This window comes from Artemia franciscana, chromosome 21 (genome assembly GCF_032884065.1).
Source record: "Artemia franciscana chromosome 21, ASM3288406v1, whole genome shotgun sequence".
NCBI lineage: Eukaryota > Metazoa > Arthropoda > Branchiopoda > Anostraca > Artemiidae > Artemia > Artemia franciscana.
Window position 1 is genome coordinate 7,352,051 of NC_088883.1, and position 19,503 is coordinate 7,371,553.

General features: G+C 34.3%; 1 protein-coding gene across 2 annotated transcripts in view; it reads left to right on the forward strand.

The window, feature by feature from the left end:
* The window catches only part of LOC136040640 (sodium/mannose cotransporter SLC5A10-like), a 141,972-nt gene that overhangs the window by 67,966 nt on the left and 54,503 nt on the right, over positions 1–19,503 (forward strand). For both annotated transcript variants that reach the window (XM_065724920.1, XM_065724921.1), the window contains exons 5-6: positions 1,717–1,903; positions 6,706–6,911. In XM_065724920.1, the coding sequence (XP_065580992.1) occupies positions 1,717–1,903; positions 6,706–6,911 (393 nt within the window). The remainder of the gene's footprint in view (positions 1–1,716; positions 1,904–6,705; positions 6,912–19,503) is intronic.

Genomic DNA, 19,503 nt, shown 5'->3' on the forward strand with positions numbered 1-19,503 from the left:
CTATCTTTATTCAAGAAGTAAAATTAAACAAGTAAAATTTCAAGTAAAATTAAACAAGTAAAATTTCAAGTAAAATTAAACAAGAAGTAAAATTAAACAAGTAAAATTAAACAAGTAAAATTAAACAAGTAAAATTTCGATAATAAATCTTGTTCTTTATCTTCTATTGTGAATTTTCGAATATTGTGTTGAATGACCTTGTGTGGTTTTTAATAAATTTGTTATTATTATTATTACTGTTACTATTATTACTATTCTTGTCATTATTATTGTATTTCAGGTCAACTTGTACAGTGGTGCTATCTTTATTCAAGAAGTAAAATTAAACAAGTAAAATTTCAAGTAAAATTAAACAAGTAAAATTTCAAGTAAAATTAAACAAGAAGTAAAATTAAACAAGTAAAATTAAACAAGTAAAATTAAACAAGTAAAATTTCGATAATAAATCTTGTTCTTTATCTTCTATTGTGAATTTTCGAATATTGTGTTGAATGACCTTGTGTGGTTTTTAATAAATTTGTTATTATTATTATTACTGTTACTATTATTACTATTCTTGTCATTATTATTGTATTTCAGGTCGACTATTACAGTGGTGCTATCTTTATTCAAGAAGTAAAATTAAACAAGTAAAATTAAACAAGTAAAATTTCTATAATAAATCTTTTTCTTTATCTTCTATTGTGAATTTTCGAATATTGTGTTGAATGACCTTGTGTGGTTTTTAATAAATTTGTTATTATTATTATTACTGTTACTATTATTACTATTCTTGTCATTATTATTGTATTTCAGTTCAACTTATACAGTGGTGCTATCTTTATTCAAGAAGTAAAATTAAACAAGTAAAATTTCAAGTAAAATTAAACAAGTAAAATTTTAAGTAAAATTAAACAAGAAGTAAAATTAAACAAGTAAAATTAAACAAGTAAAATTAAACAAGTAAAATTAAACAAGTAAAATTTCGATAATAAATCTTGTTCTTTATCTTCTATTGTGAATTTTCGAGTATTGTGTGGAATGACCTTGTGTGGTTTTTAATAAATTTATTATTATTATTATTATTATTATTATTATTAATGTTATTTTATTACTATTCTTGTCATCATTATTGTATTTCAGGTCAACTTGTACAGTGGTGCTGTCTTTATTCAAGAAGTCAAATTAAACAAGTAAAATTTCAAGTAAAATTAAACAAGTAAAATTTCAAGTAAAATTAAACAAGAAGTAAAATTAAACAAGTAAAATTAAACAAGTAAAATTTCTATAATAAATCTTGTTCTTTATCTTCTATTGTTAATTTTCGAATATTGTGTTGAATGACCTTGTGTGGTTTTTAATAAATTTGTTATTATTATTATTACTGTTACTATTATTACTATTCTTGTCATTATTATTGTATTTCAGGTCAACTTGTACAGTGGTGCTATCTTTATTCAAGAAGTAAAATTAAACAAGTAAAATTAAACAAGTAAAATTTCAAGTAAAATTAAACAAGAAGTAAAATTAAACAAGTAAAATTAAACAAGTAAAATTAAACAAGTAAAATTAAACAAGTAAAATTTCGATAATAAATCTTGTTCTTTATCTTCTATTGTGAATTTTCGAGTATTGTGTGGAATGACCTTGTGTGGTTTTTAATAAATTTATTATTATTATTATTATTATTATTACTGTTATTTTATTACTATTCTTGTCATCATTATTGTATTTCAGGTCAACTTGTACAGTGGTGCTATCTTTATTCAAGAAGCTGTGCAATGGTCAATTTATGGTGCTATAGCCCTACTGTTGGGTCTTACAGCCGTAGGGACAGCATTGGGTGGACTGACGGCTGTTATTTATACAGACACTCTTCAATTTGTTATTATGATTGCTGGATCTCTTTACGTCATGATTAAAGGTAATTCGTACTACCATGTCAAAGGTAAATTGCGTATGGGAAGTCTCGTCTTAATTGCTGAAATAAAAACCATAAGGATTGTGAATCATAGAAAGGTCGTGCGTCAATATGGAGGGCGTATTTTGCTATATTCCAGTTCAAATTTGCCTTATTGTAGAAAATAGGGGGAAACGCTCCTTAAAATTCATTGAATCTTAACGAAAATCACACCATCAAATTTAGTGTATCAGAGAATTCAAGCTCCTATCTACGAAAATGTGGAATTTTGTATTTTTTGCCAAAATACAGATAACGGATACGTGTTTATTATTTTTTTTTCCAGGGGTGATCGTATCGACCCAGTTGTCCTAGAATGTCGCGAGAGGGCTCATTCTAACGGAAAATAAAAGTTCTAGTGTCCTTTTTTAGTGACCAAAAAATTGGAGGGCACTTAGGCCCCCTCCCATGCTCTTTTTTCCCTGAAGTCACCGGATCAAAATTCTGAGATAGCCATTTTTTCTGTTCGTATTGTTTTAATGTCGCTCCTTACTTTCAGTTAAAAAAGTTTGACTCTTTGCCACAATTCTACTTTTTAAAACAATTAAAAGCTTTAGCGTAAAGAGCGAGGGATTGCGGAGGGGACAACCCATTTCATATACGGAGTAATTTCTGTTCGTTTTAAGTTTTAATATCGCTCCTTACTTCCAGCTAAAAAAATTAGTTTTTTTTTATTTAATTATGTAAAGGAGGCCCACCAGAACGCATTATATTAAATATCTAACCAATCACCTCTATATATTATAAATAAAAAACAAGTTTTTTTAACTGAAAGTAAGGAGCGATATTAAAACTTAAAACGAACAGAAATTACTTCGTATATGAAAGGGGGCTGCTCCCTCCTCAACGTCCCGCTCTTTACGCTAAAGTTTGACTCTTTCTCACAACTCTACTTTTCAAAACAATAAAAACTTTACTCTTTTTTACCCTTCTCTCTTTGACTCTTTTCTCAACTCTACTTTGCTGATGGGGACAACTACTTGGGGACAAGTTTGACTCTTTCTCTCAACTCTACTTTTTAAAACAGTAAAAGGTGCCCGCCAATTTTTTGGCCACTTAAAAAAGGCACTAGAACTTTTCTTTTCCTTTAGAATGAGCCCATCTCGCAACATTCTAGGACCACTGAGTCGATACACCCCTGGGAAAATAAACAAACAAACAAACAAACACGTATCCGTGATCTGCCTTCTGGCAAAAAATGCAAAATTCCACATTTTTATAGATAGGAGCTTGAAACTTCTACAGTAGGATTCTCTGATATGCTGAATCTGATGGTGTGATTTTTGTTAAGATTCTACGACCTTTAGGGGGTGTTTCCCCTTATTTTCTAAAATAAGGCAAATTTTCTCAGGCTCACACCATCTAGAGTTTTGGTCACTATTGAGCCGGGTTGCTCCTTACTACAGTTCGTTACCACGAACAATTTGATAAATATTCAATTAAAATATACCATCATAGATACCGTTTAACTCGCTCATACTAAGCCGATTATCTCCAAGTGTACACAGAAAACCGGTTTCAATACAGATCAAGAACAAAGTGTGGTCGCTATAACACGTAAGTACTGTCTTTTCTTTCATTAAAAATGTTTGCACTGAAGCATTGTGCAACATTATATAAAATAATTTAGTGAAACCAAAGAGATATTGAAGAAAACTTCGATCGAATTGGAACAGGCGTGTAACATTACGAATTTGGACTACTAAAGAAGGAGTAAGAATTTTTTTTTTGTAAATTATTTCTAAGAAATGAGGGGAAAATCCCTCTTATTAGAAACTTATAATTATATCAAAATTCAAAACAGCATACTAAACACTAATATCCTAATTTTCAACAAATGTGTTGATAAAACAAAACTTAATAGGGGTTTAATAGCCAACTTTGCAAATAAGGAATTTATAAATTCCTTAATTCGTAAATATTTACAATATAATACTGTTCAGATAGCTAAGAAACAAGCTTACATTTAGGATCAAAATGTCATCTTGAATCATAATGACACTCGTTTCCATCGCAAATTAAATTTTAAGTCCTTTATGGACTCTAAAAAATGATACCTTTTTCTCTTATTATAGATATGGCTTAAATTTTGCACATCAGGGGCCAACCTATCCATTCTATTATTCTGTTTCGCTCTAAGCACCAAAATAGATTTTTTTGGTGCTCTTTGTTCAAAAAGTTGTTCAAAAAATGTTCAAAAAGAACATTTCTGTTCTTTTTGTGTTTACTTTCCTTCGTTTTGGACCTTTTATTTGCGGAAAAATTAAAAGAAGAAGACATAACAAAACACAGCCAACCATCTATCACTCAACCATTTTCAACCAACTTGAAATTCCATCGACGTGCAGAATTTTTTAAAAAAAATTCCAAACAAAAAACTTTTTTATTTATGTCCCAAAAATTGACAGTTCTAACTTGGCTATCAGCCAGATGTAATCTGTTATCAAATAGTAAATTTGAGCACAATCTACGTGAGAAATGGCATGAACTTGTTGCACATTTGCCACTTTTTCAGAGGCAGCGCAATAGCACTGCCTAAGTAAAGAGCGATGTAGGCACAATGTGCTATTATTTTTTTTTGTTTTTTTTGGTTTGTTTTAGACCAGGGCATTTCATATCAAAGGAGTTGTCATATAAACTTCAAAAATCCCTCGCTTGATCGGGAATTGAAAGGGCTAGTGTTCTTTTTAATAGTCAAAAGTGATTGAAAGTAAAGCGTAAATTATGTTCTGGTCTTGAGAAGGCATGGGGGTTATCAGCCCTACTCATGTTAATTATTGCTCGTTTTGAGTTTGACTTGGCTATTTATTGTAATTTCTGTTCGTTTGGGTTTCATTTATTTATTGACAGTGATTTGCGTTTTTTTACGCTTGGAAAATTATTTGACTTTATTTCTTCTCATTCTTGGCTTAGTTGAGCTTTTTACTTTATTTTGGAAAACTTGTTTCGTGGAAAATGTTTTTAAATTAGTCAAAATAAAGACAATAACAAGCATAAAATTAAGAATTTGTTTCATTAAGGACAATATTTCAAGAGGCATGACCTGTTCGGCAATTTGTCACTTTCTTCAAAATAAAGACAATGAAAAGCACAAAAACAAAATTAGTTTAATATGGAACAATATTTCGAGAGGCCTAAACATAGAAAAACAACAAAACAAGAGAAGTATAAAGAAATATATAAAATTATCGGGAAGCGGTACACAAACTAAGATTTACTGGGGCGTCGAAGACCCTTCCTAGGTCCGTGTTTCGGCGAGGATAGGCCAACCTTTTTTCACCTACGATAAGATTGGCGACACCGTTGATCATTAGACAAAAAGAAAATTAGAAATTAAGTAACCAACACTTTCATGGTTGGGCAGGCCATACAGCAGAAAGAGTCTTCCACAGACGATATTGATTCGTTGATGATGAATAGCAAATGATCTTATACTCCATGTCTAATAAGTTTTGTCTGACGCCGCAACCGTGAAGTATCTTTGCTCAAGGTTCAACGGAAAAAATTACTCCGTTGAATTGTGATTGTAGGGATTGTGGGGGAGTAAGTCATCCCCAAAGACATAGTTATTATGGTTTTCGACTATGCTGAACAAAATGGCTATCTCAAAATTTTGATTCGTTGACTTTGGGAAAAAAATGAGCGTGGGAGGGGGCCTAGATGCCCTCCAATTTTTTGGTCACTTAAAAAGGGCACTAGAACTTTTCATTTCCGTTAGAATGAGCCCTCTTGCGACATTCTAGGACCATTTGGTCGATACGATGACCCCTGGAAAAAGAAAAAAAAAATAAATAAAATAAACACGCACCCGTGATTTGTCTTCTGGCAAAAAATACACAATTCCACATTTTTGTAGATAGGAGCTTGAAACTTCTACAGTAGGGTTCTCTGATACGCTGAATCTGATGGTGTCATTTTCGTTAAGATTATACGACTTTTAGGGGGTGTTTCCCCCTGTTTTCTTAAATAAGGCAAATTTTCTCAGGCTCGTAACTTTTGATGGGTAAGACTAAACTTGATGAAACTTATATATTTAAAATCAGCATTAAAATGCGATTCTTTTGATGTAGCTATTGATATCAAAATTCAATTTTTTAGAGTTTTGGTTACTATTGATCCGGGTCGCTCCTTACTACAGTTCGTTACCACGAACTGTTTGATTCTCTGTTGTAGTTTCCATAATTTGTTACTAAAGTATTATATTTTCATCATATTTTGGTATATTTCTTTATGATTAACTTAACTCGACTTGTTTGGTGTGGTCGCTATAGCACATAAGTACTGAAAAGACTAAAATACAAGGAAATTTGAAATTAATTCTAGCTGGAAATTCAAAATCAGATTTTATTTGTTTTCATAGCAATGTTAAATTAAGTTTAATAATATAGATTGATGTTATACAATAAGAATTCGTGTTATAACTTTTTCGACTTTTCAAGTGGGACTCCACTCTAACACAGACTCCACAGACTCCAGCTCTTACGGTTGTGTCTCAGCTTATTATCTCTACTGTGTGGTCAAAGTTACTAAATTGAAAAATTTTTAAGATAAACTCGGAATAGTGAGAGCGAAATTCTGAAGCAAATCCGGGAGCAAAATTAGAAAATGCACTTTATTAAAGCTGTAAATCAAGGCTATAAAAAACACAACTTCGTAATACTCGTAACTGAATACCTCTAGCCGTTCATGAGGTATTGTAGATATGCATTTTTGACAATTACAACCACAGTGACTGAAAAAAAGACAAATAATATTATTTTTTCTAGCTTTGGATGAAGTTGGGGGCTGGTCCGAGCTCCAGAGAAAATACTTTCAAGCCATTCCAACGCAGATGATTGAAAATTCCACTTGTGGCATTCCCCGTGAAGACTCATGGATAATGCTTAGAGATCCTTTAAAGTCGGATATCCCATGGCCTGCTTTTCTTCTTGGCCAAACGCCAGCTACTATTTGGTACTGGTGCGCTGATCAAGTATGCAATCCCTTATTATTTTCTTTGAGCATTTTTATATGTTTGCTTTGATTGATGCCCTGTTAAGACTATGGGCACACCTATTTTTTGTAGTGACTATGTGGGTTGCAAACACAAAATCTTATTGTAAAAACTGATGTTTCAACCCTGTCTCGATTAACAAAAGGAGGTTTCAGTGACACTTGAATTTAAAATATATTTATCAAAATTCCTGATTGACTATCCCGGCTTATGTATCTTAAATGAGCTTCGGATCTTCTAATCTTCTTCCGGAGTAAGGCTGTGGTTTTAGGATTAACGAAAGGCGGTTTGAGATTTTTTTTTCTTTCAGAAGCCATATGGTCTGTAGGAAACACAAAAAAATTATGAACGATGTGCGTCCTTTCTTGATTTTAGCGTCTCCCTTGGTCTACAGAAGTATAGATTGTAATGGGAAGGCCTTAGCATGAAAAGCCTTTATTAAATTGTTTCAAAGAGTTTTTTACCAGGACTGGGACTTACATCAGATTCATCATACAGATGAAAAATGTTGTTCGAAGTTTCCATCAAGATTTTCCCACACAAGGAATTTCTAGTTGTTCTGATTAGGTTTTGGAGCCAATCTAAGTCACCACCCTCGACAAATCTGACTTCAAAATTGTAAAGCGATTTGAAAGGTGTGATAATGACAAAAAGATACCTCTTCCCTCAAGATGATAACAGGGACAAAATAAAAAGGTTAAAAAAAATTATCGTTAAAAAAAGTTTGAACTTACGAGTAGTGATAGAAAAAAGAAGAGATGGAAAGCGGGGGAGAGGGAAACCCAAAATTAAAAGGGAACAGGTTTAGCAGAGGTTGAAGGAGGAAGAAAATTGTTAAAGAGCTGCGTCATAAAAGAGATGTTTTTTTAGAATTGCCGTCATTATACAGGCAGTTCAGTTATGTTCATAACCCATTTTACCAACAGGCTAAGAACCCAAATTGGAACCTGATGTCATCGATCACGTTCAGCTTGTTGTCTGTCAGAACCGCCTACACACGCAGTGGCGTAGTGGGCTAAAGTTAATGTACCAGTAGCCATCTGAATGTAATATTTTTATAGTACAAGAAGAAACATTTAATTGCCTTAAGGTATTGAACGCATTTAATCTGCATTTAGCGTTTAATATACTAAAAGGAGGCTAAAAGTTGAATTCTAATTGAATAAATAAAATTGAAAAAGTGAAATTCTTTTTATAATAAATAAATTTGAATAAGTAAAATTTGAATAGTGTAATATATATTTTCATGTCAATGCTGTAATAACTGGAAAAGAGAATATTTGTAATATAATTCACTTTCAGTGAAGCGCCAATGACGCAGTAGAATTTAGATCTTTGAAGTTAGGAAAGGAGGCAGTAGCTAAATTCTTGTTTGTAGGGGAATTAAATTGGTCGTGAACGGTTCTGGGAAGAAATAAGGTTAAACTAGATGTTCGATATATAATAAAATCAATTACTGAAAAGCCCATCAGTTCAAAATTTGATTTTACTGTAATTTCATTCTTATTTTCAATGTTTTAATAACTACGTAAGGATATGTTTGTAATAAGGCACCATTTCCAATATAGCGCCAATGACGCCAATGACGCAGTAGGCTTTAGACTTTTACAGTTAGGGAAGGAGGCAGTACAAATACTCTTTTTTGAATTGATTTTTGCTCCTTTCAATCTTTATTCGCATCTTTATTTAAAGCTTTATTCGTTTTGATGTTTATTTATCCATTTATATTAGTACATTTTTTATGTTTATTTGCTATGACTGTTTGTTTAGTTTCTGTTTGTTTTTGGTTTCATTTATGCTGCAGTAGTAAAATATTTGTGCTCGTTATAAGCTTGATTTGCATATTAAATTTAAGCTGTACGCGTTTTAAGATTTATTTATTTGTTTATATTAGTACAAGAAAAGAATAAAAACAAAAGCAGTACCAAACCAGAAGAATGGAACAACAAGAATAATGCAAGAAAAGATAAGAAAACTAGAAACAACATTTTCAAAAAGGAAAGCCAAAAACAATTGACCCTCCCCCCCCTCTCGCACAAAAAAAAAACAAACCAAATGTATTTAAGCAACTGCAACCAAATACAGGTAATAAGAGTCCAGGCTAATACGGGTTAGATTTTCATTACTTTTAGTTTAATGACGAACAATTCTGATTTTCACCCTCTCTTCTTCACTATTAGTAGCAATCCCTTTTTATGGCACTTGGTATTAACCAAGTGACATATAGCAATCGCCAATTCTGTCGGTCTGTCGGTCCCGGTTTTGCTAATTTAGCAACTTCCAGGTAAGCTAGGACGATGAAATTTGGCAGGCGTATCAGCGACGGGACCAGCTTAAAGTAGAAATAGTCGTTTTCCCAATTTGACCATCTGGGGGGGGGGGGAAGTAGGGGGCCGGTTAATTCGGAAGAAATAGAAAAATTGAAGTATTTTTAACTTACCTACTGTTGATCAGATCTTAATGAAATTTGATGTTTGGAATGATATCGTGTCTCAGAGCTGTTATTTTAAATCCTGACCGGATCTGGTTACATTGTGGGGATATGGGAGGGGGAAACCTAAAATCTTGGAAAACACTTAGAGTGGAGGGATCGGGATGAAATTTGGTGGGAAAAATAAGCACAAGTCCTAGATACATAATTGACATAACCAGAACGGATCCGCTCTCTTTGGGGTGGCTGGGGGGGAGGGGTAATTCTGAAAAATAAAAAAAATGAGGTATTTTTAACTTATGAACGGGTAATCGGATCTCAATGAAATTTTAAATTTAGAAGGACATGGTGTCTTAGAGCTCTTTTTTTAAATCCCGACCAGATCTGGTGATATTGGGGGGGGGGGGGAGATGGGAGGGGGAAACCTAAAAGTTGGAAAAACTTACAGTGGAGGGATCGGGATGAAACTTGGTGGGAATATTAAGCACGAGTCCTAGATACATGATTGACATAACCGGAATGGATCCGCTCTCTTTGGGTAGTTGGGGGGGGGGGGGGTAATTCTGAAAAATTAGAAAAAAATGAGGTATTTTTAACTTACGAATGGGTGATCGGATCTCAATGAAATTTGATATTTAGAAGGATATCGTGTCTCAGAGCTCTTATTTTAAACCCGACCGGATCTGGTGACATTGGGGGGGGGAGTTGGGAGGGCAAACCTAAAACTTGGAAAACACTTAGAGTGGAGGGATCAGGATGAAACTTGGTGGGAAAAATAAGCACAAGTCCTAGATGCATGATTGACATAACCGGAACGGATCCGCTCTCTTTGGGGTAGTTGGGGGAGGGGTTTATTCTGAAAAATTAGAAAAAAGAGGTATTTTTAACTTACGAACGGGTGATCGGATCTCAATGAAATTTGATATTTAGAAGGATATCGTGTCTCAAAGCTCTTATTTTAAATCCTGACCGGATCTGGTGACATTGGGGGAAGTTTGGGGTGGGGAACCTAAAATCATGGAAAACGCTTAGATTGGAGGGATCGGGATGAAGCTTGGTGGGAAAAATAAGAGCAGAAGTCATACATACGTGGTTCACATAATTGGAACGGATCCGCTCTATGGGGGGGGGGCTAATTCTGAAAAATAAGAAAAAATTACGTTCGTTTTACTTCGGTTTACTCCTTCGTTTAACTTACGAAGGAGTGATCGGATCTTCATGAAACTTCATATTTAGAAGGATCTCGTAACTCACATCTCTTATTTTAAACCTCAACCGGATCAAGCGTAATTGGGTGGGGGGGCAGTTGGGGGGACCGGAAATCTTAGAAAATACTTAAAGCGGTGAGATCAGGATAAAACTGGATGGGAAGAATAGAAACCTGTCTAAGATACGTGACTGACATAACCGGACCGGATCTGCTCTCTTTGGTGGAATGGGGGGGGGGGGTAATTTTGAAAATTGAGGTATTTGTAACTTACGAAAGGGTGACCAGATCTTAATGAGAAGGATCTTGTGCTTCTTGTGAGAAGGATCTTAATCTTGTGCAATTTTAGAAGGATCTTGTGCTTTAAAGTCCTAATTTTAAATTCCTACCAGATCCTGTGACATTGGGGGGAGTTGGAGGGGGAAACCGGAATTCTTGGAAAACGTGAAAATTGGGGTATTTTTGTCTTACGAATAGATGATCGGATCTTAATGAAATTTGATTTTTAGACGGAATTAATGTCTCTGAGCTCTTATTTCTAATCCCAACCAGATCTTTTGACATTGGGGGGAGTTGGAGGGAGAAATTTTGGAAAAACACTTGGAGTGGAGGAATCGGGATGAAGCTTGGTGGATAGAATAAAAAATGTCCTTGATACGTGATTGACAGAATCGTACTGGATTCGCTCTCTTTGGGGGAGTTGGGGGGAGGGGTTCAGTGATTTGGCGAGTTTGGTGCTTCTGGACGTGCTAGGACGATTAAAATTGGTAGGCGTTTCAGGGAGCTGAACAATTTGACTTGATAAAGTCGTTTTCCTAGATTCGACCATATGGGGCTAAAGGGAGAGGAAAAATTAGAAAAAATTAGGTATTTATAACTTACGAGGGGGTGATCGGATCTTAATGAATTTTGATATTTAGAAGGACATCGTGACTCAGAGCTCTTATGTTAAATCCTGACCGGCATTAAGCCTCTTATTTTCCTTTTTAAATCAATCTATTGATTCATAGAATTTTGTTAGAGCTCATACCATATGATCTCTTGGTTCTTAGCTCTTGTTCTTTATTCCTAGACGTTTCTGTTCTTTTCTGGTTTTTACGGGCTAGTAACAATTGAGTTTGGTTACCTAAATTAACGAAAAATTTTCCAGAAAAATATATACAAAAAGTTGCTAAAATGAAAAGCTGGTTAAATTTGCTCAAATTAGCTAATAATTTTCGCCATTTCGGCTAGCATCATCGAAGAAAACTTGACAATCCCGCTTTTGCTTTATAGCCTATTTAGATTTAAAAAATTGTCCTTATGCTACATGGTTCCATTTTTTTATACATCTCCCACCTGTTTATCCCTCCATAAAACTGACATTTTTCTCATTTGATATCAATCAAACTTCCATGACGTCACACATGTATATGTTGTGTTTGGCTCTGTCTCAGCGTTCAATAATCTCTTCAATAGGGACCTATTTTTGAATGTCTGACGCAGTCTGACATCTCTTCTCTTTCTATTAATCCTCTCTGGAGAACGAGTTTTATCTAGAACAAGGCGTTGAGAACGTGACCGCTTAGTGTAAATTGGAAGCATGGGAGATGAGAGGCAGTTACGGCAATTTACGAAATGTTGTTGGGGCAAAATCTATTTTTGAAATCTAGGGGGCAGGGGCAATTTTGTTTTCTTTTGAAATGAAAATTCCATAGAAGCTTTTATTCTTCAATAAGAATAAAGAAGGGTTTTTCGAAAACTAGAGGGGTGGGGGGGGGGGGGCAAATGCAACTTATAGCCATGTTCTTTTGCTAAAAAACAAATCAGCAATAGATACGAAAATAGACAAATAGTTATTACTACATATAGTGTAATACTAATATATATTTATAAATATTTATTTATTGTTGTTACTATTGTTATTTGTTTTCTTTAGCAAAAGAACATCGCTGGAAGTTATTTTTGGGTCAGTCGAGTAACAAAAGGTCCTTTCTCCTTAATCATAAATTTTCAGAAGAACAAAATAAAACATCATAGCTTTTTTATTTCTTCTTCAATAACCGTAAAACAAAAACAGACTGATATGTAATATCTTATATATCAATCCGGTTTTGTTTCACGGTTATCAGAGGGGAATTAAAAACGTTGCCAAAATTTACAATATGTGACCCCTTGTTCTGTGCCATTTCACCACATAACCGAAAATTAGAAGCCAATTTTTGCCAGAAAAGAAAGCTAAATTCACACTTTGGATATTTTAGATGTTATTAGGGAGTAGTTGCATTTGTAAGAAAATTGTTTTTATGCACGTAAGACAAATAAAAAATATTCTAAAATCAAAAGCTTCATTTCCTTATTATTTCTGGAGACAAAACTCAAAATAATTTATAAATCAAATTCTCAAATTTGTGAATTGGCAGATTGGCGGAAACAAATAGAACTAATTAATACATCTTGATAGGGTACCATCTAAATCGAAGTTTTGTAAAAGGTTTCACTGAATGCCTTTTAAATTAGTGTAACCGAGTCAAATTAGTTTTCCTATGAAGATTCTAGTTTTCAAACAGTTCGTGGTAACGAACTTAAGGAGTGACCCGGCTCAATAGTAAACGAAACTCTAAAAAACGGAACTTCGATGCTAAAAGATATATCAAAAGAACCAGATTTTTTGTGCTGATTTTAAATATATAAGTTTCATCAAATTTAGTCTTTGTCATCAAAAGTTACGAGCCTGAGAAAATTTGCCTTATTTTGGAAAATAGGGGGAAACACCCCCTAAAAGTCACAGGATCTTAACGAAAATCATACCATAAGATTCAGCGTATCAGAGAACCCTATAGTAGGAGTTTCAAGCTCCTATCTGCAAAAATGTGGAATTTCGTATTTTTTGCCAGAAGACAGATCACGGGTGAGTGTTTATTTGTTTGTTTGTTTGGGTTTTTTTCCCTAGGGGTCATCGTATCGACCAAGTGGTCCTAGATTGTTGCAAGAGGGCTCATTCTAACGAAAATGAAAAGTTCTAGTGCCCTTTGTAAGTGACCAAAAAATAGAGGGCACCTAGGCCCCCTCCCGCGCTCATTTTTTTCCCAAAGTCAACGGATCAAAATTTTGAGATAGCCATTTTGTTCCGCATAGTCGAAAACCATAATAACTATGTCTTTGGGGATGACTGACTCCCCCACAGTCCCTGGGGGAGGGGCTGCAAGTTACAAACTTTGACCAATGTTTAAATACAGTAATGGTTATTGGGAAGTGTACCGACGTTTTCACCGGGATTTTTTTGGTTTGGGTGTGGGGTTGAGGGGAGGGGGCTATGTGGGAGGATCTTTCCTTGGAGGAATATTTCATGGGGGAAGAGAAATTCAACGAAAAGGACGCAGGATTTTCTAGCATTACTATTAATAAAAACAATGAAAATATAAACATGAAAAAGTTTTTTCAATTGAAAGTAAGGAGTAGCATTAAAACTTAAAACGAACAGAGATTATTATGCATATGAGGGGTTCTAAAAATACTTTAGCATAAAGAGCGAGATATTTAGGAGGAGATAAATACTTCGCTCTTTGTGCTAAAGTATTTTTAGTAATTTCAACTATTTATTCTAAGGCCTTTCTGATTCAGGGGTCATTCTTAAAGAATTGGAACAAAACTTAAGATTTAGTGTGAAGAGCGAGGTATTAACGAGGGGACAAACCTCCTCATATATATAATCAAAAATATAAGTATATAAAAGTTTGTTACGTAAGTTAATTCTTAAGTTACGTATATTTTTTACTAATAAAAGCGTTCGTTAAAAATTAAAAGTTTTTGTTGCCTTTTTAAGTAACCGAAAAATTGGAGGGCAACTAGGCCTCCTTCCCCACCCCTTATTTCTCAAAATCGTCTGATCAAAACCAAGAGAAAGCCATTTAGTCAAAAAAAAATAATGAATATGCAAATTTCATTTTAATAATTTATGTACGGAGAGCCAAGATCAAAATCATTAATTCAAAAACGTTCAGAAATTAAATAAAAAACTAATTTTTTTAAACTGAAGGTAAGGAGCGACATTAAAACTTGAAACGAACAGAAATTACTCCGTATATGAAATGGGTTGTCCCCTCCGCAATCCCTCGCTCTTTACGCTAAAGTTTGACTCTTTGCCGCAATTCTACTTTTTAAAACAATTAAAATCCTTACTTTCAGTTAAAAAAACTAGTTTTTTTTTATTTAATACATTCATAAAAGTCGAAGGCTTGACAAGTATAACAAAAAATTCTTAGGAACTCAAAGAATGAAGATAAAAAACAACGATCCCTTCCACTATCTTGATAAAATAGTTTTTTACAGGATTCTCCATGTTGTCAGAGATACATGGGAGTACGGAAGATTTTTTGGAAGGTGAACCAAAAACTTTGTCATTGTGTATACGCAGAATTACGTAACACACCAAAATTCATAAAATTTTTAGCATCAGTCAAGGTATTGTTGGATACGTATTTGTGTTTGATATAAAAGATAACAAAGCACCACTTCATTTGGGGAGAAAGTAAATTGCAAACAAATCGAGACCAAGTGAATAGAGAAATGCTTAATTGGACAAACCGGATATTAAAACCTAAATACTATACATAAAACATGTATTGCGTGACATGTCTAGTTTGGCCAAGACATAAGAGGGCGTGAATGCAGAAGTACAATTACTTATAGAAAAGTAATTTACTAGTATATTTTTAACTCCTTTTTAGTACTAGTAAGTACAGGGTATTAAGTGCCCTCACTTAAGAGTGATTAGTAAAAAGCAATATGGCTTCCATTCTTTCCGGTCACACTCGTTATACAATTGATGATTATAGACACTTGAGTTGGCGCTCATACTATTTGAAATTAAAAGTTCTAGTGCCCCTTGTAAGAGTCAAAGGTGATTCTTAATAAGAACATTCTGAACATTGGATCATTCACAGATAATCTTGAAAGTGTTTATCACAACCCCATTTATGTGGATCATTTTGATGCACTTAGTCGTAAGGAGCACAGTTAAGGCCATGGGAGAAAACGGAATCAAATGGTGATGCAAAACTCTCCCAGACTTAGATTATGATGATGATTTGACCGTCCTAGATGAAGATGTTAGCTAAATGAATGAACTTTTTGGAGGTTTTGAGAATTCAGTTGACGGAATCAAATTTGACGGAATCACCATTTGACGGAATCAAATGGTGATGCAAAACTCTCCCAGACTTAGATTATGCTGATGATTTGACCGTCCTAGATGAAGATGTTAGCTAAATGAATGAACTTTTTGGAGGTTTTGAGAATTCAGTTGACGGAATCAAATTTGACGGAATCACCATTTGACGGAATCAAATGGTGATGCAAAACTCTCCCAGACTTAGATTATGCTGATGATTTGACCGTCCTAGATGAAGATGTTAGCTAAATGAATGAACTTTTTGGAGGTTTTGAGAATTCAGTTGACGGAATCAAATTTGACGGAATCACCATTTGACGGAATCAAATGGTGATGCAAAACTCTCCCAGACTTAGATTATGCTGATGATTTGACCGTCCTAGATGAAAATGTTAGCTAAATGAATGAACTTTTTGGAGGTTTTGAGAATTCAGGGTGCAAGAACAGGTTTAAAAATTAATGTTTAGAAAACTAAGTTGCTAATAATGGGAATAATTTAAGGGGAAGAGTTAATATTAGGTAGCGAGAAGATCGATCAAGTATACCGTTTCACTTACATAGGTTGTATGATTCATAAAGGCGATGAATTCAGCAAAGATGTTAAAAGTAGAACAGCTAAGACCCAGGGTGTTTTCTCACAGCTGAAAAAAGCTTGGAAGAATAGGAAGATAAGTCTGCGAACCAAGATTAGAACACTGGGAGCTACAGTGATGGCTCTGATGATAGTGATGACAGTGTATGGTTTTGAAGTATGGACGCTAAAAAAGATGGAGGAGGATTTGTTTGATGTTTCCCAGAGAAATTGTCAACGGATTGTTTTGGGTACCCCTCTGATTGATCATATTTCAAATTGTAAGTGGCATGAACAATGTGGTTCAATCCGGCCTTCTAAGACTATAATGAGAGAAAGGTTGAGATGACCAGGACACACTCCGCAGATGAAAAATGACAGATTGCCAGAGACTGTCCTTGTCGATGAATCATCTAAGGCCAGACGAAAAGCAAACCGTTCCCGAATGGGGCGGTTTTAAGGGAAATTGGAACTTCATGGTGTAAAAAGAAAGGATTTGAACAGATTGGGAAGGAAAACGAGTTTGCATAGTTCTGTCGACCTCAGGAAGCTTGGTGTTGAACTGTTAGTAGTAGTAGTAGTAGTAGTTCTGTGCATGCAATTCAGAATCTGCCACTAAATAGACCAATAAAATTAAAGAATACATTTAACATGAAGTAGGAGACAATAATATCCCTTTTTCTCTTTATTAACAGCAAAATTTGGTGCTCAAATTACCCTCTTTGGACATGTTTTCAATAAACTTTTGCCCGTTCATTTCGGTTTGTTGCCGTAATCGTATTTGGAGTAGTTATATTGCGAACGAATCTCAAAACACTCAATGGTAAACGAGCAATTCCAAGAGAAGCTTACAAACGTGGTAGTATGACACATATTTGGCATTTAGTTTGCAGTTTCGTTCCCAAAAGGGGTTGCAAGTCTTATTTTATTTAATAAAGCAGTAAACTCTGAAGTCTACGCAAGATAATTGTTGTGACCAACTTAAAGAACAGCTGACGAAGGAAAAACGATTTTATCCGGTATCCCAGTAAGATGGTGCCACATTGCAGTTCAGGTTATCAAACCTGATCTGATGCCACAGTCCATTTCATGGTTACTAAATTGGTCTGTCCATGAAATATTCGGGAAAGAACGCACAATTTTTGCTGGTTTATGGCCCCCCGGGTTACCCTATCTATCTACATACAACTTCGATATATGATTTGTACAGTATAAAGCGAACTGTAATAACTGCATACAGTTGAATGGTTGTCAACAGTCATCTGCAAAACGATTACGGAAATCATAAAAAATACAACGTTTTCAGAGCGTCAATGTTAAACGTTTCAGAACGGAAATTGATTCCAGAAGAACGTTAAGACGTGCTAAATTTTGCATTGAAGTTTATGGCGGACAAGTATACACAACGACATAATACTGTCCTGGGCTGTCTATGAGCCAGACTCAAGGCAGTACAAAGTGGCAGTCCAGTAAATATGGAAAAATAAATGTACCCTCATCCAAAATTTGATTCAATCAAAATTTCAGTAATCAACCCATCAATCTATTAACTACTGTAAGTTCAGAATATTGTTTTAGATAATATACTGTATTTGCTATCTTTAAACACAAACCATAATATATTATTCATCTACTTTTCTGCAAGTATCAACACTGGGCCCTCTTCATCTTAGCCACTATGTATAACCAAAAATGAAATACTTTCTTTAATACTACATACAAATGCTACTTGCTACATAACACATATGTAGCATACGTATGCTATATACACTTTTAAATTATGAACCTTAAATTTGAGGCTTGCATAAGGTCGGTTTCATTACGTTCTTTTGTTTGTGTTTTTTTTTTTTAATAAAAAAAATTTGGATTCTCCCTTCAATTCTTTAAAATATCAGACTTAAAAAAAATCTCTCCGGATCATCGTCAATGGATTTATTTGGTCAAACTGAATTCATTTATCAAATTGATTAATTGGTCAAAAGGGTTCTCTTTTCTCGCTTAAAAAAAGGACGTCAGGAATCATTACACTCATATTTTTCGTAATAGTTTGTTTTAATTGAGTTTTTTGAATATGTTTTTTCATTATAAATTGGTCAAAATTTTAAGTGAAAACCTGGATCAAATCAAGATGAGAATTGTCTCTGAGTCAAAGAAATTATAAATTTACCCCTCCCCCTAATTTTCCCTTCAAAAATTACAAATATCGTCAAACAAATCCAAACAATTAGCACGGCTTTAGTTCAGGCTGGGCAATCTTCCCCTGAGGCCCTTGAATCTGCCCCCCCCCCGTTCCACCTGAGATATAATGATCATTCTCGTTATTCGTATTATATCTTGTATTTTCCGCTTAATTTGCCTATCGGATTGTTACTCAAGGTTGTACCCCTTGTGTTCCTTTAGTCAGCATCAATTGGTAATTTTCTGTCTTAAGAAAATGCGTTTTTTGAGAGACGTTTTTAAAATTTTTGTCAGTTTGTTGTTTACTAAGTTACAGCTACTGCTACAGCTATAGTTACTACATTATCCTTCACCGATCCGATTGAAGATTCAAGGCACAATTTTGTGAAATTAGAAATAATGGAAGCTTAGAAATTGAGCTTTGAAAATCTTCAGAAACCCAGCTGTAACATGGCTGGCTATGGCACCATCTGGCACACATCATCATTCTTAAAGCATTTTCAACGATTTTCTACAAAAAATAACCATACAAAGCGTATACACTACATTCGATCGGTTAGAGATAGAAAAGATAGTTAAAGATAGAAAAAAAGATATTAAATAGAAAATAGTTGGGAACAAACTAGTGTTGGTATAGGTTTCTCAAGCCAAATTTCATGCCATTAACCTTTTTCTATTTTCTTAGCACAAGTTGTAACGTTAAAATTATATGAAGTTACTGCTACTACTACTACCGCTACTCACTGCAGCACTAAGCCACCTGGGGCCAACACAGCTACGCAAGATCCCCCTCTATACCAATCTATTTCAAGCTTCCCTCTATACACCCTCTCAAAAAGTTCCAATGTCCCTTAAATCTTTCCTTACGAAATCCTCCCATCCTTTTTGGGATGACTTACGTTTTGTTTGTCCCTAGAAGGTTTGTCAACAAGGAGAATCTTTTAAAATCCGTTATCCTTCATCCGCAGAACGTGTCCTTGCCATCTTATCATTTCTCTCATTATGCATTTATAAAAAAAAAATAATTATTTA